Source organism: Oreochromis niloticus, linkage group LG15 (assembly GCF_001858045.2).
Source record: "Oreochromis niloticus isolate F11D_XX linkage group LG15, O_niloticus_UMD_NMBU, whole genome shotgun sequence".
Taxonomy (NCBI): domain Eukaryota; kingdom Metazoa; phylum Chordata; class Actinopteri; order Cichliformes; family Cichlidae; genus Oreochromis; species Oreochromis niloticus.
Genome location: NC_031980.2, coordinates 38056198 through 38080587, shown reverse-complemented (window position 1 = coordinate 38080587; position 24390 = coordinate 38056198). Strand labels below are relative to the sequence as shown.

At 44.4% G+C, this 24390-nt stretch overlaps 2 protein-coding genes across 2 annotated transcripts in view; both read left to right on the top strand.

Moving 5' to 3' along the window:
- The window catches only part of LOC109199848 (uncharacterized), an 827125-nt gene that overhangs the window by 763002 nt on the left and 39733 nt on the right, over positions 1-24390 (top strand). The gene's annotated exons all lie outside the window — the stretch shown is intronic.
- The window catches only part of LOC109199852 (NLR family CARD domain-containing protein 3-like), a 54802-nt gene that overhangs the window by 22188 nt on the left and 8224 nt on the right, over positions 1-24390 (top strand). Inside the window, exons 3-6 of the mRNA XM_025898745.1 lie at positions 3000-3284; positions 12735-14526; positions 16195-16368; positions 23683-23856. Of these exons, the coding sequence (XP_025754530.1) occupies positions 3000-3284; positions 12735-14526; positions 16195-16368; positions 23683-23856 (2425 nt within the window). The remainder of the gene's footprint in view (positions 1-2999; positions 3285-12734; positions 14527-16194; positions 16369-23682; positions 23857-24390) is intronic.

The window sequence follows — 24390 nt, the reverse complement described above, 5'->3', positions numbered from 1 at the left end:
AGTCACAAGTTCAACTACCTGCTGTTTCACCATCACTACAACTTGCACTTTTGTCCATAGCGCAGTCATTAGCTCAGTTAGTAGCACAGTTTCCTGTTTTGTCACCAGCTCAGTTATCTGTTCAGCCACCTGCTCAGTCACTGCCATCCTCTGCTGAAAGCTCTTGTGTGCTCACTCAGCCAGTTAAGGACAGCGTCGTACTGACAAAGCTTGGACAGACTATTTGCACTGCACAGCCCCAGTCATTGCATCCTAAGCCGGCTGCGTGCCCTGTGCCGCTACAATTAGCGTCCGCTGAGCCAGGGGTCTCCACACCTGCTGGCTCTGGTGAGCCCGGCCAGCACCTCCTCATCTCCGCTGGGGGTTCAGGAGAACCCCTCCAGCCGTCCCTCGTCTCCGCTGGCGGCTCTGGTCAGCCCAGCCAGCACCTCCTCGTCTCCACTGGGGGTTCAGGAGAACCCCTCCAGCCGTCCCTCGTCTCCGCTGGGGGTTCAGGAGAACCCCTCCAGCCGTCCCTCGTCTCCGCTGGCGGCTCTGGTCAGCCCGGCCAGCACCTCCTCGTCTCCGCTGGGGGTTCAGGAGAACCTCTCCAGCCGCTCCTCGTCTCCGCTGGGGGTTCAGGAGAACCCCTCCAGCCGCTCCTCGTCTCCGCTGGGGGTTCAGGAGAACCCCTCCAGCCGTCCCTCGTCTCCGCTGGGGGTTCAGGAGAACCCCTCCAGCCGTCCCTCGTCTCCGCTGGCGGCTCTGGTCAGCCCAGCCAGCACCTCCTCGTCTCCGCTGGGGGTTCAGGAGAACCTCTCCAGCCGCTCCTCGTCTCCGCTGGGGGTTCAGGAGAACCCCTCCAGCCGTCCCTCGTCTCCGCTGGGGGTTCAGGAGAACCCCTCCAGCCGTCCCTCGTCTCCGCTGGGGCTCTGGTCAGCCCGGCCAGCACCTCCTCGTCTCCGCTGGGGTTCAGGAGAATCTCTCCAGCCGCTCCTCGTCTCCGCTGGGGGGTCCAATTCACCGTCGCCTGGTCCAGCCTCTGCATCGGCTTCTGCTCCGCCTGGTCCGGCTCCATCGTCGCCTGTGGCTGCCACGCCACCGTCTGGTCCGGCTCCATCGTCGCCTGTGGCTGCCACGTGTGGGGATTAGAGAAATTATTTCCCTGCTATTGTTCATATTACCATGGCATTAATCACATAATCTCCAAGTAGGGATAGTGCATTTAAATGTTTAAACATATTGGCACCCAATTAAGCTTTTATTACAGGTCCAGTAAGAACCACTTTAAACTGTTGAGTTGAATCTATAATTTTAAATGCTTTTCAATGCTCCTATAATCTTAAATGTTTCTGTGCAGACTGCAGGGACAGGAAATATACTCTGTGTAAAGACAGGAAGTTACATGTTTTTGAAGTTGCATGCTTTGCAGGAAGGGAAACCGAAAGCAGAGTCTCAGTGCAAGTAATTCTGAGGAGCAGTTTCGATGATGCTATTATCTTTTATGCATTTATCTTTGATTAAGCTTTGATTAAGCTTTAAGTAGTTGTATTAGATTGAAACATTTGTTTTATACATTTTATATGTGAGTCAAGATTATTACACACATACACACACATAGTTTCAGTTGTGTACGTGCGGGCCTTCTGTCTGGTGGAAAGGTTTACCTGATGAAGTGAAGGGTGAAATAAAGGACAGCACACACACACACACCCATACACACACAGTATTAGACTCATTTATATAGGTAAGAGTTTAGTCATGGTTTGCTTGCAACTGCAAAGTTGTGCCTGCATGAGTGACAGTTTGTGCAGAACGTGGGCCTGATGTTCCAGAAGATAAGCCTGGGCAGGATGGTGACAGGAAGCACCTGGGTTCGAGCCGAAGACAATGTTCTTTTTTAAACTATGTTAAAAGTCGTCAACAGAACAGTTGTGGTTTTGGATTGACGTATGCTGTATTGAGTCTGCCTGGCAACAGAAGAAGGGGCTGTACTATTTTCACCCCTATAAAGTCTTTGTTCTGACTATTGTAAGTTAGTTCAACCCTGAATTTGCACAGTGTTGGACTCCGCATGTGTGTACATTAAAATCTCCGTCTAATTGCACCAGCCCGGATCAGTGGTTATTATTTTTGGATTCCTCCTCAATATCTGAACCTTAACACACGCCACCGTCTGGTCCGGCTCCATCGTCGCCTGTGGCTGCCACGCCTGTGGCTGCCACGCCTGGTCCGGCTCCAGCTTCCTCATCCACGCCTGGTCCGGCTCCAGCTTCCTCATCCACGCCTGGTCCGGCTCCTGCTTCAGCTTCGCCTGGTCCTGCCTCACCCGCCAAGCCACGTCCACACTACTGTCGACCTTCGGCCATGCCATCAAAGTGTGGTCAGCCATGGCCGCTTCACCACCACCACTTTCCACGTGGCCGGCCCCCTGATCTGCTCCGTCGCTATCACGGGACCCGTGGCCGGCCGCCTGAACTCGGTCATGAGCTCCTGTGCCGTCGGCCTCCGGGTCGGCCCCCTGACCTGCTGAACAGTGGACTGTTGTGCCGTCGGCCTCCGGGTCGGCCCCCTGAAGTGCTTATGAACTGCTCCCTGAGCTCCAGTGTCTGTTGTGGGCTTTTGTTTTGGACCTTTTTATGGGCTCCATGTGTTCTTTTGCCCTGGCCTCTGCCAGACTGTGACAGCTACCCAATTTCGCTGTGCAAGAAACCGCACAATGATGATAAAAGGTCTAAAGTCTAAAAATAATCAGTCTTTTTCTTATTCGGCCCTTCACAGTTGTTCACTTTAACCACAAAATGCTTGATTCTAAGGTTGCGACGAAGTTTTGACCAACTTGTCAGGAAGCAGTAAATAAATCACAGTGAAGCACATCAGTCAAATTTAGGACATGTAGGGAGTTAAGATACGTTACCAGAGTTCACTCATATGGAAGAGTGAGTGATCAGTAGCTCATATTTAATGTTTGCAGTTTTCTGAGTGTGATGCATGTTTATGTCTCTGTCTCCTTCCTGTAGAGGAGAAACTTGGGAAAATGCGGACAGAGTTTGTGTCGAGGGTGTCAAAAGAAATCCTCATACAGCTCCTCGAGGCCCTGGTTGCAGAAGGTGTGTTTGATGATTTGGAGAAAGAGAGCATAATGGGGGAGAACCGTGTTAGAGCAGATAAGGCACGCTGTATCATTGACGCAGTGAAGAAGAAAGGAGACAAAGCCAGCGGCATAATGATCAGACATCTTCAGACCAGAGATCCAACTCTCTCCTCTCAGCTGGGTTTATGCTCTGGTTCATCAGCTAAGCACGGTAAGGATGATAGCATCTTTGCAGTTCGCCTGAGCTCTCAGAGCATCATGCATTTAAATTTGACTGTAAAGTTTAAGTCTTTGTTGCTAATTTGTATTTGAAATCCTTGACTTTCTGTTAAAATGAAAATTTGCTCCCCTTTTCTAATGTAAATTCCATCCCAAGTTCTTTCTCTCCATGAGTTAGCACATCTACATTTCCTGTATTATCAGGAGTCTGCCTTATCACAGCAGGCAGGAAATGCAGCAAACGGTGAATATGCAAGGAAAGATTCAGGCTTCCACGTCATGTTCCTGTTGATGGATTATTCAGGTTACAGCAGAAGATGGTCAGAAGATGGCAAAACTTCAACCTCTCCCATTTGTGCGGCACAGCACAGCATCTCTGATCTACTGCATCTTCTTCAGAGGTTGCCAATCACTTGTCCAATCAACATGAGTGATTGGTTGATAGACACCAATCACACCTAGAGACACCAGCAACCATAGTCATTCTTCCAGGGGCCAGAGCAGGCAGCATTGACGGAAATTTAAAAGTGTTGGCTAAGGCTAAATGTAAATTCATTAAAATTATAATCTACGTCAGCAGTAATGACACCTGGTTATGTCAATCGGAGGTCATTAAAATCAATATTGAATCGGTGTGTAACTTTGCCAAAACAATGTCGGACTCTGTAGTTTTCTCTGGTCCCCTCCCTCAGACCAGAAGTAACATGTTTAGCAGCATGTTCTCCTTAAATTGCTGGCTGTCCGAGTGGTGTCCAAAAAACGAAAAATGAAAAATCAGAAAAAACCACTTGAACACAAAAAAATCACAAAGAAAGAACAATGCAGCATCCACATCTGAACCAAAGAGTAAAACAGTGAAATGTGGATTATTAAATATTAGGCCACTCTCTTCCAAGTCTCTGTTAGAACATGGCTTAATAATTGAACAACAAATCAATTTATTCTGCCTTACAGAAACCTGGTTACAGCAGGATGATTATGTTAGTTTAAATGAATCAACAACCCTGAGTCATACTAACTACCAGAAACCTCGAATGCCGAGGGGGCGGTGTGGCAGCAATTTTTCACACCAGCCTATTAATCAACGAAAGACCAAGACAGACTATTAATTCATTTGAAAGCCTGATGCTTAGCCTTGTCCACCCCAGCTATAAAACTCAAAAGCCAGTCTTATTTGTTATCATCTATTGTCCACCTGGGACTTGCACAGAGTTTCTGTCTGATTTCTCAGACTTTTTATCTGATTTAGTGCTCAGCTCAGATAAAATCAATATTGTGGGTGATTTTAGCATCCATGTAGATGTTAAAAATGACAGCCTCAACCTGGCATTTAATCTGTTATTAGACTCAGTTGGCTTCTCTCAAAATGTAAATGGCATAGAAACTGAACATTTCACAGTGTTTCCTGAAAACCCTCTCTTGCCTGATCATTTCCTGATGACATTTAAATTTACAATAATTGGTTACACAGCAGTGGGGAGTAGACTTCATCACAGTAGATGTCTTTCTGACAGTGCTGTAACTAAGTTTAAGAATATAATCCACCCATTGTTATCATCTTCAATGCCCTGTACCAACACAGAACAGAGCAGCTACCTGAACCCTACTTCAACAGACACCGATTATCTTGTCAGTATTTTTACTTCTTCACTCTGTATGACTCTGGATACTGTAGCATAATCTTCTTTTACAGGGATAAGAGCATGCTGCAGTGGTTTGTATCATATCTATCTAATAGACTCCAATCTGTTGACGTAAATGGAGAGTCCTCTTCACACCCTGAGGTTAATTATGGAGTTTCACAGGGTTCAGTGCTAGGACCAATTCTGTTTACGCTATACATGCTTCCCTTAGGCAGTATCATCAGAAGACATAGTATACATTTTCACTGCTATGCAGATGACACCCAACTCTGTCTATCCATGAAGCCAGATAACACACACCAGTTAGTTAAACTGCTTGAATGTCTTAAAGACAAAGACCTGGATGGCCTCTAACTTTCTGCTTCTTAATTCAGATCAAACTGAGGTTATTGTGCTCTGCCTTGAAAATCTTAGAAATATGGTATCTAACCAAATTCTTACTCTGGATGGCATTACCTTGGCCTCCAGTAACACTGCGAGGAACCTTGGAGTCGTTTTTGACCAAGATATGTCCTTCAATCCACATATTAAACAAATTTGTAATAAAAAACTGTTGCTCTGCAAGTGCAAAGGTTTCCAACCAAAATGTGCCTTAACTCTGACCTACAAGTCACAGTACCTGTTATCTGTCTGTGCAAGCATTTTCACTGACCTTTTACTGCACCCTGTCACCTTTCACAATAGATCATCTCTTCATGAGCACTTTTTCAGTATGTGTAAGAAAGTCATTATAACCGCTTATACTACTAAATGATCGAAGAGAAAACAAACATTTTCAATCAATTAAGTTTAAGCATAAAAGCAATTACTTATGCATAAGTTTTACCATAGCTAAATTATCAAACACCCAGAAAGTCATAAAATGATCATAAAACCCCTTATTTCAAATTAAACCTGAAATTCCCCCTTTTGACACCTCTTGTGTGTCACAAACTAAAGATGCTTCACCAGAGCTTAGGAAATTAAAAGAAACAGGTTAGTCATATTATTTCTCAAAACACCTCAGCGCTTCTCCTCTCGGGTATATTCACTCCGGGCCTGCAAACCTGTGTTTAAGGAATAAAATCAATTTAATTATCATGTTAAATCTTCTGAACTCCTGGCTCCACCCAGAGCCTGCATCCTCGGAACTTCCTAGAAACAAAACCTGTGTGTAAACCTCAACTTCACATATCATATTCAGTTTTCCCCACTTATGATCCAATCTGTGTTATAACAAACAAAACTTAAGACAGAACAGTTATCAGTCATGTTCTTCATACAAAATTTCCTATTTTAATTTCATGTTGCTCCTCTGAATGTAATGGTACTTCTTTTAATTTTGACTTTATCAGAGCTAACCAAAATATGTTTTCTCTCTTTACTTTGCTCCTGTTTTCCTCCAGTACCAGCTAGTATCACCAACCCTTACCAATTGTTCTCTTCTTAATAATTTACTATTTTAAACGGAAAAACCTCAGCCACTTGTACCAGTCTTTGTTATTCCACAACTTACATTTTTAATGTAGCAAGTCTACCAATCCCCTATATAATTTCTAAATTTGGCTTTGGTTCTAACTGTTTTCCTCTATAAAAGTTGATTGACTTCTACAGTAGCCTGCTTTGGTTAATGGTAACATGAGTTATATCAAAAATTTTCTCCCCTTTAGTATTTGGCATTTTCCCTACAATATAATGTAATACCATAATCTAAACCCAGTCAATAAAACAGAAATTTTTTCTTTTCTTTTTTTTTTTTTAAGCAAACATCAGCAACCCAAAATCAGCAGCCCCAGAATTAAGTCTTCCACTCCTCCTGCTCATGGCAAAAGCAAAACAAAGCAAAGCAAAGCATCCCCTTCTCTTTGCGGGGTCGTGAATTGTTTGTCAGCATTTATCCATCCTAACCTTGGTCCAGTCGTTGTGTCAGTGTCAAGTCATTCAAACCTTTAGTCCACATCGTCAGTCCAGTCAGAGTTCAGTCACACACTCACTCACACCAGATATTGCTGATAGTGGAGACTCCCATGCAAATAATCAGATTCTCCACCCTCAGCAACATGAGCTCATTCATTTGTTTTATTTTGTTTTGTTTTTTGTTTTTTAGGAAAAGAGTTCTATATGCTCTTGGGCTGGATTGACTGCAATCCTTTTAGACAGGGACTTACAACCTGATCAGGTCCCCACAGGTAGCCTTTCCCTCAGCCCATTGTAATCTGGAAAAGGTCACCTTATATTTGCTCTCCCGAAAATTTTTACAGTGCTGTTAATTCAATCGTGCAGGCCTGCTTAGAACAAAAATGAGAAAAAGAGAGCTGATTATTAGCTCATCAAAACACAAAACATAATCACCTGGCAGGTTTTCTCTAAGTGCACTGTGACAATTTTAAAGGCCCATTTTGTACATGTCCATGTTTAATAAAACTCCCTCTATTTAAAATAAGAAAACAACCCAAACCTAACTCTCAGAATCAACCCATCACTAAAACAACAACCCCAAAAAATCTTAAACACAAAAAAGTTTTGCCTCAGGTTCTTCAGCGTCCTGACACTCTAAAGTCAACTGACATAATTTCACCTGCTAAATACACACAAAATCTTGTCAAAAGCCACACAGTTTTGCACAACATTGATATTCCCATTAAGCACTTTCCCAAACAGTTTATAATGATCTATCATCACTAAATTCTAAATTTCCCGATAACAAGCCTCAGACACACAGCCAGACAGGAAGCTTCAGTTCTTTTTTGTCACCACTGATTTCAGCTAATATGAATACTGAGTAATATCTCAAGAAGTTACCTTGACAAGAGAAATGCATATTTAAAACCTTACCATATGATTAAATTATTTTTATTTTTACCATAGTCACCTCTTTTGCTCAATCAGCACAAGAGCACTTCCAATTCACTATTTTAAAACTACTTTAAGCTTTTAATCACTTTTCATTTTCACCAAAGTCACTCTATTGTCATGGAACTTTCCTCAGCTATTCCTCACTTCAAGCTTTAAGTATGTTAAATCTAGCATTTATGTCATGTATTCACATTCATGAATGTAAGCATATCTTCATTGCGTTTATGTTATATGTTCATATTAATTTTGAGTGTAAGCTGATTCTTCATTGCATATGTATTTTTATAATCAGGTTTAATTCATTCCTCTTTGCACTGAGCTGTGGATTCGAACTGTCTCACTTCTGCTTCTCTCCAAAAATAATTTCACATGCAACAATTTGTATATGTGTGTTTTCTATTCATTAATATAATTGTTAGTTTATTTATTTATTTATCTTTTTCTTTTTAATCTTTCTTTTTAATTTTTTTTTTTTTATTACCTCTTTGTTGTGATGTGGTAGACATTCCTCAACCTCCATGAGTTCAGTCTCAATTTTCAATCCAATTTTCCCATATGCTTTCACTGTATCACGTCTAGGTTCACCTCTCACTACTGATCCTCGCCTCTGTTCTCACAGTTTCCTGTGGGGCCTTGCAGATCAACACAGGCCCAAATCAGCTTCTCTCCATTGCTTCTCTCTTGATCTTTTCAGTCTTTTCTTCGAGGATTACTCCCAGCATGGCAAATATGAAACTCAGTGTCCAGTGCTGTCCAGTGCTGTCCAGTGCTTTCACACAGTTATTTATCCCACTGTTCTTCCCAGCATGTAATTCACAGTGCATGTTGCATCAAGTGCTTTCTTACATGCTGCTGCTGGAGTCTTCAGTGTTGTAGGTCAGTTGCACTGTCTTTTTGCCTGCTGTTAATTCTTCAAGTACACGGTGTTCTGTCTGTCTTCATCAGGAGATTGACTGTCCTTTAAGCTATTTCTCAGGATAAGGACAGAATGTGAGGTGAAGCTGTCAAATTTTAAGCCAAAGCCTGGCCTGTTTTCATCCCAATTCTGTTAATCTATCATTTTGCCACTGTACTCATGTTCTCAGGTTGAGAAGAGTCCACCTGTATTGACGCACTAAAACATTCAATTAATATCATTTTCATTGCTATGTCTTAATACATTCAAGTCTCTAATTTCTCTGTTTTCATGTTGCAACGTCACAAGCTCACAGTTTCCTGCTTCACTTCCTGCCAGACACACACACACTGCAGTTTGCCTCCGCACACACACTCATATTTTGATCTGTTTCACTCTTTTCTCTCTTTTTCTTTTCTACAGCCTAATTGAACTCTTTTTGTATTTACAGTCTATAAACCCTATGTAACTCTGCTACGTATTGATATAAAAAGAATACTCCCTCAGCACACACCCACACGCACAAGCATACTCAGCTCTTTACATTTGCAAACATTCACCTCAAAGTCTTCAGCGTACTTAACTGAGCTATTTTGGCACAAATCCTCAGCACAATTATCAGTTTTTCACACAGATCACCATTCTTTCAGCTCAGTTTTGTAGCATCATTCACGCAATACTTTCATCAGCATTTTGCACACTTCCCTGAACTTCCTTAAAAAATCGTCTCACACACACACACACACACACACCCTTTTTCTCTCAAAACAATGTGCACCTTAAATCATTCATCCAAATAACAATTTTACACTTCATTTATACATTCACACATTTATATATATAACAAAAGACACTAACTGCCAAGATAAATTATTTCCATTACCATATCACAACTTCACTTTATCTTCAAAACCTTAGTACCGGTACACCTAACTTTTCGACCAATTTAAAAGCCTCTAAGGCCCAGGTTCGCCCACCCTGCTGGTCAATCAACCCACTTCAGGAACGCCCTCACCGATAGCAGTCAAATTTCTAGGCCCTAATTAATTTATAAGCGCTCCCCGCAGCTCGACAGGAAGCTCCACTTACAAGCGTCTTAAGTATTCCACTTGCGCCTTAAAGCTTTAACTAAAGCTTACCTGTCAGCCACGCTGACAGGGCCCTGCCCCTGTCAGTCAAAAAGCGCGGTAAGGAAGTGGTCAATGACCACTTGGTTTTTAACGGGTGCCCGAAGTCCCGCGGGTACCACCCGGACTAATCTGGACGCCGCCAGGCTTGACCACGCGTCCGTGGTCAAGAGTCGTTGTCACACGCTGAGCAACCACGCTCCTAGGAATTGCCGTTCCCGTCCTAAGTAATTTAAATAATTCTAGAAGCATCACTGTGGACTCTAACCGCCAGTTTATTATCTGATGCTCGGGTCCCACCCTATAATCAATGTGGGAATAAAATTCCCCGACCAAATGTCCTAATCTAATCTCTTTTCTTGGCAGACGTAACACACACGTAACACACCAACTTCAAAAATACGTCACAACAACTTTGAACTTCACCTCAGAATTAATCACAGTAAATTTTGTCAAATATCCCCAAACTTTACTTTTATTTATCCCAAATTACCCAAAATTATCATGGACATGTCACCTGAAATCTACTTAACAGATTTTATAATTTAGTTTAATTTCCCCACTACTGAGCCAATTTGACGGTCACGGTCATCCACTCAGCGGACAAATAATTTAGAATTCATCCAATATGCACAATTTTGCTTTCTCTTTGAACAGGCTTGTGCCTACCTTTAAATCTTTTAGACCGGTCTGTTGTCCGCCTCATATCAGATCGTACCTTAAGCTCCAAATTAGTCCCCTCAGCCGCAACATAATCCGGGTCACGGCACCAAGTATTAAATCCAGTTCTTTGTATTCTTTACGGCCAAGAAAGACACGGCTCAAAGTGGTCTAACTTAAAAAATGATCTTTAATTTTACATATTCCGGAATATGGAGATCGAGCAGGCTCACAGACACGCCAGCCAAAATCTCAAGCAGAAACAGGAAACCAGGTTATTTATATACTTCTAGATGTCTGTGAAGGTTCTCAGTCATCCAGGTCATCGTAGTCAAAGGAGTTTGCAAAGAAAAGCGTCTGGACTTCTTTGAGTTGCTTGAAGACGTTTCACCTCTCATCCGAGAAGCTTCTTCAGTTCTCAGGTCAAATGGCCGAGAGTCCCAGATTTAAACCCAGTGGGAGTATCCCCCCAAGGAGGGACAAAGGACCCCCTGGTGATCCTCTAATCACATGCGCCAAGGTGTGAAAGTGGGTGTGGGACCTAATCAGCCAGGGTTTCAGGTGAGCTCATTGTGAAACCTGGCCCCACCCTATCATGTGATTTCCAGACAAAAACAGACAAAAACATGGCTGTGCCATGGGCTCCCCTGTGTCACCTATTGTAGCCAACCTTTACATGGAGGAAGTGGAAAGAAAGGCTCTTGGCTCTTTTAAAGGGAGAGTACCCAGCCACTGGTACAGATATGTGGACGACACCTGGGTCAAAATCAAGACACAAGAAGTGGAATCCTTCACTGCGCACATTAACGCCGTGGATAAAAACATCAAGTTCACCAGGGAAGACACTAAGGACAACTGTTTGCCTTTCCTGGACTGCGCTGTGCACATTGAAGAGAATGGCAACCTCAACATTGAAGTTTACCGGAAGCCCACACACACGGACCAGTATCTCCTCTTTGACTCTCATCACCCTCTGGAACACAAACTTGGAGTAATTAGGACCCTACACCACCGGGCAGAACATGTTCCCTCTAAGCCTGAAGGGAAAAAGAAGGAACACACACATGTAAAGGAAGCACTGAAAACATGTGGTTATCCTAACTGGGTGTTCATAAAGTCAGCAAAAAGGCACAGAAAAGAAGATCAGACACCAGCGAGGGAGGATAAGAAAGACAGACGCAACAACGTTGTCATCCCCTATGTAGCCGGTGTATCAGAGAAACTCAGGAGAGTTTTCTCCAAGCATGACATCCCAGTGTACTTCAGACCCAGCAACACACTCAGACACAAACTGTTTCACCCGAAAGACAAAACTCCAAAACACAGACTGAACAACGTGGTGTATGCTGTACAGTGCAGCGAGGAATGCCCAGACCTCTACATTGGAGAGACCAAACAGCCACTTCACAAGCGCATGGCACAACATAGAAGAGCCACCTCCACAGGACAAGACTCAGCAGTCCATCTGCATCTTAAGGATAAAGGTCACTCTTTCGAGGATGCCAATGTTCACATATTGGACAGAGAGGACAGATGGTTTGAAAGAGGAGTGAAAGAGGCCATCTATGTCCACTGTGAGCGACCATCTTTGAACAGAGGCGGTGGTTTACGACACCAACTGTCTGCCATCTATAATCCAGTTTTGAGTTCCCTCCCCAGACGCCTTAACGCCCACTCACATCCTGGGCCATCTGACCTCAGGAAATCACATGATAGGGTGGGGCCAGGTTTCACAATGAGCTCACCTGAAACCCTGGCTGATTAGGTCCCACACCCACTTTCACACCTTGGCGCATGTGATTAGAGGATCACCAGGGGGTCCTTTGTCCCTCCTTGGGGGGTTACTCCCACTGGGTTTAAATCTGGGACTCTCGGCCATTTGACCTTAGAACTGAAGAAGCTTCTCGGATGAGAGGTGAAACGTCTTCAAGCAACTCAAAGAAGTCCAGACGCTTTTCTTTGCAAACTCCTTATACTTCTAGATGTCACACATGCTTTAAGTTTCGATCAAACACTCTACTTAGTTTCACTTTCTGCTCCTGTGCTCTGCAAAAGCATGCAGTTTCCTGTCAGTACTTTTGGCACAGACTGTACTAAGAGTTGGGCCTCTCTTATATATAAAACAATATAATCAGCAAATAAGCATTAAAAATATATATTTAATACATGACAATTTGCAACTACTGAAGCTTTGGGACTTTGGGGCCAGGTATTAATGTTTTTAATGTTTCTGGCCAAGTGTTTACATTGACATCTTAACCTCTCTTTTTTTATTCATTCAGTGGCTCTTCAGAAGTGTCAGATTAACTTCAAGTCAAAATTAAAGAAGAAGTTCCAGTGTGTGTTTGAGGGGATCGCTAAAGTAGGAAACCCAACCCTTCTGAATCAGATCTACACAGAGCTCTACATCACAGAGGGAGGGACTGCAGAGGTCAATGATGAACATGAGGTCAGACAGATTGAAACAGCATCCAGGAAACCAGACAGACCAGAAACAACAATCAGACAAGAAGACATCTTTAAAGCCTCACCTGGAAGAGATGAACCAATTGGAACAGTGTTGACAAAGGGAGTGGCTGGCATTGGGAAAACAGTCTTAACACAGAAATACACCCTCGACTGGGCTGAAGACAAAGCCAACCAGGACATCCAGTTCATATTTCCATTTACTTTCAGAGAGCTAAATGTGCTGAAAGAGGAAAAGTTCAGCTTGGTGGAACTTGTTCATCACTTCTTTACTGAAACCAAAGACGCAGGAATCTGCAGCTTTGAAGACTTCCAGGTTGTGTTCATCTTTGATGGTCTGGATGAGTGTCGACTTCCTCTGGACTTCCACAAAACAAAAATCCTAACTGACCCTAGAAACTCCACCTCAGTGGATGTGCTGCTGATAAACCTCATCAGGGGGAAACTGCTTCCCTCTGCTCACCTCTGGATAACCACACGGCCTGCAGCAGCCAGTCAGATCCCTCCTGACTGTGTTGGCATGGTGACAGAGGTTAGAGGGTTCACTGACCCACAGAAGGAGGAGTACTTCAGGAAGAGATTCAGAGATAAGGAGCAGGCCAGCAGGATCATCTCCCACATCAAGACATCACGAAGCCTCCACATCATGTGCCACATCCCAGTCTTCTGCTGGATCACTGCTACAGTTCTGGAGGATGTGCTGGAAACCAGAGAGGGAGGACAGCTGCCCAAGACTCTGACTGAGATGTACATCCACTTCCTGGTTGTTCAGGCCAAAGTGAAGAAGGTCAAGTATGATGGAGGAGCTGAGACAGATCAACACTGGAGTCCAGAGAACAAGAAGATGATTGAGTCTCTGGCAAAACTGGCTTTTGATCAGCTGCAGAAAGGAAACCTGATCTTCTATGAATCAGACCTGACAGAGTGTGGCATTGATATCAGAGCAGCCTCAGTGTACTCAGGAGTGTTCACACAGGTCTTTAAAGAGGAGAGAGGACTGTACCAGGACAAGGTGTTCTGCTTCATCCATCTGAGTGTTCAGGAGTTTCTGGCTGCTCTTCATGTCCATCTGACCTTCATCAATTCTGGACTTAATCTGCTGGAAGAAACAACCTCCTGGTGGTTTAAATTATTTAACACACCAAAACTTCAATCTCTCCACCAGACTGCTGTGAACAAGGCCTTACAGAGTCCAAATGGACACCTGGACTTGTTCCTCCGCTTCCTCCTGGGTCTTTCACTGCAGACCAGTCACACTGTCTTACGAGGCCTGTTGACGCAGACAGGAGGGAGCTCACAGGCCAATCAGGAAACACTCCAGTACATCAAGGAGAAGCTCAGTGAGAATCTGTCTGCAGAGAAAAGCATTAATCTGTTCCACTGTCTGAATGAACTGAATGATCGTTCTTTAGTGGAGGAGATCCAACAGTCCCTGAGATCAGGAAGTCTCTCCACAGATAAACTTTCTCCTGCTCAGTGGTCAGCTCTGGCCTTCATCTTACTGTCATCAGAAAAAGATCTGGATATGTTTGACCTGAAGAAATACTCTGCTTCAGAGGAGGCTCTTGTGAGGCTGCTGCCAGTGGTCAAATCCTCCAACAAAGCTCTGTAAGCAAGGACATACTTCTCATTTTATTTTTAAAATACAGTCATTGAGTTTTGTTTAAATCGCTGGTCCATGGCTGCTGCTAATAACATCTTTTACCTTAAAATTTATTTGAGGTATTATGCCATACGAATGATGAACTTGATCACATTCTTCACACCTTTATTACCGGTTGTCGTACCTTATACTTTCATGGCTGCAGCTTTCCAGCCCCTAGCCAAACACACACCAATAACAACAGTATAGACCCAATTCAATCTGTTTTAAGCTGGCAAGGCATGATTGTGGATGCCGCTCCGGTGTGCCCACCTCACACACACTGATACGGGGGTCGCTGTAGCTCAGGAGGTAGAGCAGGTCATCTACTGATCGGAAGGTTGGTGGTTCAATCCCTGGCTCCTCCAGTCTGCATGTCAAGTATCCTTGGGCAAGATACTAAGCCCAAGTTGCTCTCCGATGCATCCATCGGAGTATCAATGTGTGTGAATGTACTTAGAAAGCATTATGTATAGGGAAAGTGCTTGTGAGAATGGGTGTGGTTGGGTGAATGTGGCATGTTGTATAGAGCGCTTTGAGGACTCCGGGAGAGTAGAAAAGCATTATATAAGAATCAGTCCATTTACCATTTACCATCTGAGGCTCCCAGGCGGCTTGGCAGGGAGCCGTTACGCAAGACCACATAGCACCCCAGCCTCTGGTGGAAGCAAGGCTGGTCTAGACAGCACGCCAACCTCGGACTTGGCAGGGTCCTCGCGCACCCAGACCTCCTGGCCCTGGCTGGGCAGGTCTCTTGTGCGTGTGTGAATGTGTGTGTGAATGGGTGGATGTCTGGATATGTAAAGCGCTTTGGGGTCCTTAGGGACTAGAAAGCGCTATATAAATACAGGCCATTTACTCTGACCTTTGGAATCTGCTGAGCAGGTCCCTCACGTGCTCTGACCTCGGCTGCCCTCTTCCGGGGAACAGGCACTTGTGTAGACACCTGCCAGGCACCAGCCGCTTCCACCCGCAAAGTGGGTAAGCAGCTTTAGTCAGAAGCTGCTGTAACCAATCACTCATGTTGATGCACATGGGCCCATCCTCCTCCATGCCCACCACCTGCAGGAGGTGCCGTTGGGGTCGGGTGCATTGTGTGCCAGGTGGCGGCCTGGAGCAGAAGCCCTGGCGGATCAATCCTTGGCTACCAAAACTAGCAATTGGAACATGGAATGTCACCTCTCTGGTGGGGAAGGAGCCTGAGTTAGTGCATGGGGTTGAGAGGTACCGGCTAGATATAGTTGGGCTCACCTCAACGCATGGCTTGGGCTCTGGAACCAGTCTCCAGGGGCTGGACTCAGTTGCGCCTGTACTATAGATAACTCTATAGATATTGGAATTATGATCGTGTCCAGCAGTACTGAATGCCTGTGCCACTCTGTACTAGTGTAAGTAAATCTAGTAGCTATTCACTGCTTTCCCTTTAGACTTAATAGAGGTCTAATTTAGTTTTCTGTTAGGAAATTTAACTTTTAAACTAACGTTTTATTTGTCCCAGGGCAAAATCACAGTTAATTGTTTTATTTAAATTAATTAAAATCTGAACTGTGGTGCAAACTGAGATATTCATCTTGAAATCTAGATTCAACATTAAAATTATTTTTGTTTGATGAAATATGTCATTGTTTCTTTAGCCTGAACAGGTGTAATGTCTCTGAGAGAAGCTGTGAAGCTCTGTCCATGGTTCTCAGCTCCCACTCCTGTAGTCTGAGAGAGCTGGACCTGAGCAACAATGACCTGCAGGATTCAGGCATGAAGCTTCTTTCTGCTGGACTGCAAACGCCACAGTGTATGCTGGAAATTCTCAGGTTAGCATTTAGACTTTTTGACTGATGACTCAGAATTACCGTATTTTCCAGACTACAAAGCACACCTGAATATTAGCCGCACAAGCTAAAATGAGGGGAAAATCCTGTTTTGTACATACATTAGCCGCACCTGACTAAAAGCCGCAGGTGTTTTAATGTTTACTTACCATATGTAAGAGAATATGCACAAAGGGGATTGTCAGGAAAGAGATGGCTGTTGGAATTGAGTTTGTGCTCTTAATGGCTGCTTTCACAGAACCTGTGATATGGGGCCTCATGCTGTCCAAAACAAGCAACCCTTTTTTTTTTTTGGCAAAAGAATGTGGAATGCTACTACGCAAGTAACCCTGGCGGAAGGGGTTACATGAATAGGATGAGGGACCTATGGAATCTTCGATACCCAGCATCCACACTAACGGCGAAACAACTAGTAGTTCAGTGTTCCAACATTCGGAAGAAGGCATTGCTCTCACAGCTAGAGATTGACGAGGTACAACACACAAGCTACAGCAAGGGGAAGCCAGGACAACAGGTCATGGGGGAGAAGTCATCACCCCCACCCGAGATTGGGTACCAAGCCCCAAGTGCGATTGAAGAAGGATCGCTGAGTGCGAGAGGAATTGACCTGAAAGATATAATCATGGCAAAGCTTGAAACCTGGATCCCCCGTAGCCGGTTACCAAGATTACGTGAAGTACCCTCAGAAGATCTACTAGATGATGTGATTGCAGCACTACGAACAATACCTACCGCCACCATTACCGAAACTAACAAGCTGATCTATACTACGGCAGCAGTCATCAGTGAGATGCTTGGCTATGAGTTCAACAGCCACAAGGAGCTGTACCCTCCATGGAGAAGGAGGCTAGAGGGCAAGATCAAAGTAGCACGGAGGGAGGTTAGCCAACTATCGGAGTTGCAGAAAGGTGCGATAAAGAAGGTGCATAAGAAATACAGCAAGCTGTCCATACCTGAGGCCTTGGAAACTGCCAAGCAAAGACATCGGAGATCTCTGTCCAGAAGAGCGCAGTCCTGTGAACAGCTAAGATACTGCGCAGGACCCTCAAGCTCCCAGGCCTCTGGTAGAGGACCCAAGCTTGAAGGATAAAAGGCCCGCAGGTGCGAGCTGGGTTCCCCGGATCTGCTGGAGCCACTCGCCTATCTTGGGAGTCACCGCACCTAGTGCTCCGATTACCACGGGGACCACCGTTACCTTCACATCCTCTCGAGCTCTTCTCTGAGCCCTTGGTATTTCTCCAGCTTCTCGTGTTCCTTCTTCCTGATATTGCTGTCATTCAGAACCGCTACATCGATCACTACAGCCGTCTTCTTCTGTTTGTCTACCACCACTATGTCCGGTTGGTTAGCCACCACCATTTTGTCCGTCTGTATCTGGAAGTACCACAGAATCTTAGCTCGGTCATTCTCCACCACCCTTGGGGGCATCTCCCATTTTGACCTCGGGACATCCAGGTTATACTCGGCACAGATGTTCCTGTACACTATGCCGGCCACTTGGTTATGGCATTCCATGTATGCCTTGCCTGCTAGCATCTTGCACCCTGCTGTTATGTGCTGGATTGTCTCTGGGGCATCTTTACACAGCCTGCACCTGGGGTCTTGCCTGGTGTGATAGACCCCAGCCTCTATGGATCTTGTACTCAGAGCTTGTTCTTGTGCTGCCATGATTAGTGCCTCTGTGCTGTCTTTCAGTCCAGCTTTGTCCAGCCACTGGTAGGATTTCTGGATATCAGCCACCCCCTCTATCTGCCGGTGGTACATACCATGCAGGGGCCTGTCCTTCCATGATGGTTCCTCGTCTCCCTCCTCTTTCTTGGGTTTCTGCTGCCTGAGGTATTCACTGAGCACGCTGTCAGTTGGGGCCATCTTCGTGATGTATTCGTGGATGTTTCTTGTCTCATCCTGGACTGTGGTGCTGACACTCACCAGTCCCCAGCCCCCTTCCTTCCGCTTAGTGTACAGCCTCAGGGTGCTGGACTTGGGGTGAAACCCTCCATGCATGGTAAGGAGCTTTCTTGTCTTTATGTCAGTGGCTTCTATCTCCTCCTTTGGCCAGTCTATTACCCCAGCAGGGTACCTGATCAGGGGCAGGGCGTAGGTGTTGATGGCCCGGATCTTGTTCTTACCGTTCAGCTGACTCCCCAGGACTTGCCTGACCCTCTGCAGGTACTTGGTGGTTGCAGCTTTTCTAGCGGCCTCTTCATGGTTCCCATTCGCCTGCGGGATCCCCAGGTACTTGTAACTGTCCTCTATGTCTGCAATGTTGCCTTCTGGTAGTTGTTAAGAGTTCAAAGTTAGGGGGAGATAGGAGGTAATCCCAAATAATCACTCTGGTCCAAGAAGTAAGATCAGAACGTAGATTTTAATGACACACGTGGTGAGGTCTACACTGCAACACGTCAGTAGTAGATCTCCACCCAAAAAGACACTTCAGATTGCTTTTGATTCATCAGGGTTAACGCCCCCTCATGCGTCATCAGATACAATTACATACATCAGTTTCAAAAACCACAACAACTTTTAACACAGTCAGAAAAGAACGTCGCCACGGCAGGTGCATCCTGTCGCTGTCCTGGCCGCGCTTATCTTATTGGAACATCAAACACACGTTCTGCACAAACAGCTCTTTTTGCAGGCACAACTTGCAGTTTACAAGAAAAGATATGAATGCTTCTAACTGCTGTGTGTATATATGTCAGCCTTAGATGAACTCAGTTTCACCTCTCACCTCGCCTGCGCTGGCTCATAACCAGACAGAGAGACAGAAGCCATATGAGAGTGGCTTCTAACCTAACTGAAACTATGTATATGTAATCTATTAAATAAATGTTTTTAATCAAGAACCTCTACTAAAAGCTTAATCCAAAGATATAAATGAATAAAAGATAACAGAGAATAAACCAGTGAGAGTCTCCTGAGACTCTGCTTTCGGTTTCATTTCCTGCAAAGCATACTCTGCAAACCTGCAGTTTCCTGTCAAGACCTTTAGGCCCAGATTATATTCAGAGGTGAGCCTTTCAAATAATGCAATGTAATCTGCCTATAAACATTTTAAGATTATAGATTCAACTCAACAGTTTAAAATGGTTCTTACTGGACCTGTAATAAAGACTAATATGATACCAATATGTTTGAACATCTGAATGCAATATCAATAGTGTTATTAATAGAATGGTAATGATGATTATAGAAATAGCAGCAAATAATAGCAGCAAAATATCCTCCTACTCCTTACATAGTTCAATCCCCTCAGTTCTGACTACCTTCCCTCTCTTTGTTACCATCCGACTACACTTCTCCAGTCCGAACGACATTCCAATGTCATTGCTGTATAGCCTGGTAGTGTGGATCAGTGAATTGATGTCTCGTTCACTCTTGGCATACAGCTTGATGTCATCCATGTACAGGATGTGGCTGACAACTGCTCCGTTCCGTAGTCGGTATCCGTAGCCAGTCTTGTTAATGATCTCACTGAGGGGGTTCAGGCCTATGCAGAACAGCAGTGGGGACAGAGCATCTCCTTGGTAGATGCCGCACTTGATGGTGACTTGTGCTATGGGCTTGGAGTTGGCCTCTAGTGTTGTACGCCACATCCCCATTGAGTTCCTGATGAAGGCTCTTAGGGTCCTGTTGATCTTGTACAATTCTATGCATTCCAGGATCCAGCTGTGGGGCATTGAGTCATAGGCCTTCTTGTAATCAATCCAGGCAGTGCACAGGTTGGTCAGTCTGGTCTTGCAGTCTCGGCTGACTGTTCTGTCTACCAGTAGCTGGTGTTTTGTGCCTCTGGTATTCTTGCCAATTCCTTTCTGTGCCCCGCTCATGTATTGACCCATGTGCCTGTTCATCTTAGCTGATATGATGCCTGACAGGAGCTTCCATGTAGTGCTGAGGCAGGTTATTGGTCGGTAGTTGGATGGGACCGGTCCTTGGGGATCAGGACCCTCCGACCTTCGGTTAGCCATTCCGGGTGTCTCTCGTTAACTAGCAGCTGGTTCATTTGTGCTGCCAGACGCTCATTGAGTGCAGTCAGCTTCTTCAGCCAGTAGGCGTGAACCATGTCGGGCCCTGGTGCTGTCCAACTCTTCATACTGGAAACCCTTTCTTGGCTATCTGCCACTGTGATGGTTACTGGACCCTGTTCAGGGAGGTCGCTATGGTCTGCCCTCAGATCCACTAGCCACTGAGCATTGCCGCTATGGGTTGCGTCCTTCTCCCATATGCTCTTCCAGTATTGCTCCATCTCCAGCCTTGGTGGTGCTGTTCTCTTATTGTGCCTTGCCACTGAGAGTACACCTTTGCTGGTTCTGTGGAGAACAGTTGGTTTATTCTCCTGCCTTCTATCTCTCTGGTGCACCTCCTCAAGCGGCTGGCCAAGGCTGTGAGTCTTTGCTTGGCAGTTTCCAAGGCCTCAGGTATGGACAGCTTGCTGTATTTCTTATGCACCTTCTTTGTCGCACCTTTCTGCAACTCCGATAGTTGGCTAACCTCCCTCCGTGCTACTTTAATCTTGCCCTCTAGCCTCCTTCTCCATGGAGGGTACTGCCCCTTGTGGCTGTTCAACTTATAGCCAAGCATCTCACTGATCACTGCTGCCATATTGTAGATCAGCTTGTTAGTGTCGGTAATCGTGGTTGTAGGTATCGTCCGTAGTGCTGCATTCACATCATCTAGCAGACCTGAGGGTACTTCACGTAATCTTGGTAACCGGCTACGGGGGATCCAGGTTTCAAGCTTGGCCATGATCCTATTTTTCAGGTCAGTTCCTCTCGCACTCAACGATCCTTCTCCTATCGCACTTGGGGCTATGTACGGACGTATATATACACACTCCCGTGTGTGTATATATATGTGTACATATATATATATATATATGTATGTATATATATGTGTGTGTGTGTGTATATATATATATATATATATATATATATATATATATGTATATATAAAAATATGTATATAAAAAAAAAAAGGAAACACCTTGCTACCATCATAGCACCACTTGTGGGGAACACCCCACTTCACATCAAGAATTCCACCGACTTCACCGACAAGGTCCAGAAACTTACCCTGGATCCAGATGAAACCATGGTTGTCCTTGATGTAGTCTTAACCATTTTTCTGAGGAATCCTCAGAAAAATGGACCCGAAGAAGGAGCTGCTGACCATCTTCTACTGCTGCTCCATTGAAAGTATGCTGACATATTGCACCGGTGTATGGTTCTCCAGCTGCACGACAGCACACAGAAAGGCACTCCAGAGGGTCATCAATATGGCCCAAAATATCATTGGACATTCTCTTCCCTCCCTGAAGGACCTGTACAGCACTCCCTGTCTCAAGAGGGCACGCAACATCCTACGGGACTGTACACACCCAGGACACCAGGTGTTTAAGCTGCTGCCATCTGGCAGGAGGTCCCGGCTGCTGAGGTCCCGAACAAATAGACTCAAGGACAGCTTTTAAAACAGGGCAATAGCTCTAATCAATGCAAATAGCTGACATGATTGGCTACCTCCCTGGACTTTTTGGGGGGGGAGGTAACAACGGTAAAAACAAAAACAATAATAATATTTATATTTATAACAAGGTGCAATAATAATTAATGTGCAATAATAACAGTGTGCAATACAAATACACTTATTATTCTTTTTTTATTACTAAGGTAATATACTGTGTTGTGTTGTTTGTGTTGCGTTGTGATGTGTCATGTTGTGTCATGTATCGTGTCATGTTGTGTTATATGTAGTGCCGACGTAGGACAGTTTTCCAGTTTCATTGTACTATTGTACTATGTATGACTGTGCAATGACAATAAAGAGTTATTTTATCTTACAAGCGCAATTGCACAACATATAAGAGCCACCTCCACGGGACAAGACTCGGCGGTCCATCTGCATCTAAAGGACAAAGGTCACTCTTTCGAGGATGCCAATGTTCACATTTTGGACAGAAAAGACGGACGGTTTGAAAGAGGAGTGAAAGAAGCCATTTATGTCCATTGTGAGCGACCATCTTTGAACAGAGGCGGTGGTTTACGACACCAACTGTCTGCTATCTATAATCCAGTTTTGAGATCCCTTCCCAGACACCTTAACGCCCGCTCACACCCTGGGCCATCTGACCTCAGGAAATCACATGATAGGGTGGGGCTAGGTTTCACAATGAGCTCACCCGAAACCCTGGCTGATTAGGTCCCACACCCACTTTCACACCTTGGCGCATGTGATTAGAGGATCACCAGGGGGTCCTTTGTCCCTCCTTGGGGGGATACTCCCACTGGGTTTAAATCTGGGACTCTCGGCCATTTGACCTTAGAACTGAAGAAGCTTCTCGGATGAGAGGTGAAACGTCTTCAAGCAACTTAAAGAAGTCCAGTTGCTGTTGTTAAAAGACACATAATAAATCTGGAGGTTTTCTTGAATAACAAACTTACATTTGAGAAACAAATAAATTCAGTTCTTCAGCCTATCCAAGGTGAGATCATTTTAGTCCTTTACAAACCTGGAACGAGCAATCCATGCGTTCGTCCTTTTTCAACTGGACTACTGTAATTCGCTATATGTTGGTGTAAGTCAGTCCAGCCTGGCACGGCTCCAACTTGTACATAACGCTGCAGCTGCCTTTTGACCCATGTGAAGAGACACCAACATATTACCCCGGTGCTTGCCTCTCTTCATTGGCTTCCAGTGTGTTTCAGAATTAAATTTAAAATCTTACTTTTGACTTATAAAGTGCTAAATGGCCAAGCACCAGACTATTTGTCTGATCTTTTGCAGCTTTATATGCCCTCTAGAGTCCTTCGATCACGTGATCATTTGCTCCTTTAAGTCTAGAATGGTTCATAGAGGGGATTGGGGATTTGCGGTTGTGGCACCGAATATGTGGAACGATCTACCTCTCCAAAGGCCCCAACTGTCACTCCTTTTAAATCTTATCTTAAAACATATTTCTTCTCCTTGGCTTTTTATACTGAATGAGAGTTACCCTTTTATTCATTTATTTTTAATTTTTTTATATTTTTAAATTTTCTTACCGGTTTGTTGATGTTAATGTGTTTTATTTTATTTTATTTTTAATTAGATTTTTCCAGGTACACTTTGGTCAAAATAAATATTTAAAAAATAAAGAATGGGTCCTAAGAACTCATTCTTTTTAGGGAAACATTAAATTTGATTTCATTTCATTTATACATTTATTTATAAAGCACATTTAATAACAACAGATAGTTGACCAAAGTGCTGTACAACGTAAACAATAACATAAGAATTAATTTTTTTATTTATTTCCTGCAGTGTGCCTGGTTGTATGATAACAGAAGAAGGCTGTACCTCTCTGGTCTCAGCTCTGAACTCCAACCCCTCCCATTTGAGAGTGTTAGACCTGAGCTACAATCATCCAGGCCATTCTGGAATACAGCTGCTCTCGGCTGGTCTGAAGGATTCACAATGGAGACTGGACACTCTCAGGTATGGAGAGAATGCCTGATAGAGGAGGATGATGCAGATGTTGGTGTGGCATGAACACATGAAGAGGACACATGCCGTGTCCCCTGCAGTGTCGCCACATTTGTTTGTTTCATTTGAAAATTTTACTTTTGCAGATGTTTATGATGGACTGGAAAAAAGCCTGACATTTTATGCCCACAATACAGATGACTCTGCTTTTGGAGAGATTCACACCTGACTCAGCACTCCTTAATTAAATTAAATTCAAATCAATTCAATTCGATTCAATTCAGTGTTATTCCAATTATATAGTCCCAAATCACAACAAAAGTCACTTCAAGGCACTTTGTATTGTGCGGTACAGACCATACAATGATACAGAGAAAACCGCAAGAATGGGACGACCCCTGATGAGCAAGCACTTGGTGACAGTGGGAAGGAAGTGGCAGAACCAGGTAGAGGAAGGACAACCAGTTGAAGGGGAGGGATCTGTGGAGCCAAATGTCTATTATAAAAAGGAGTTTACGTGAATGGGTAGTCTTAAATAATCACAAC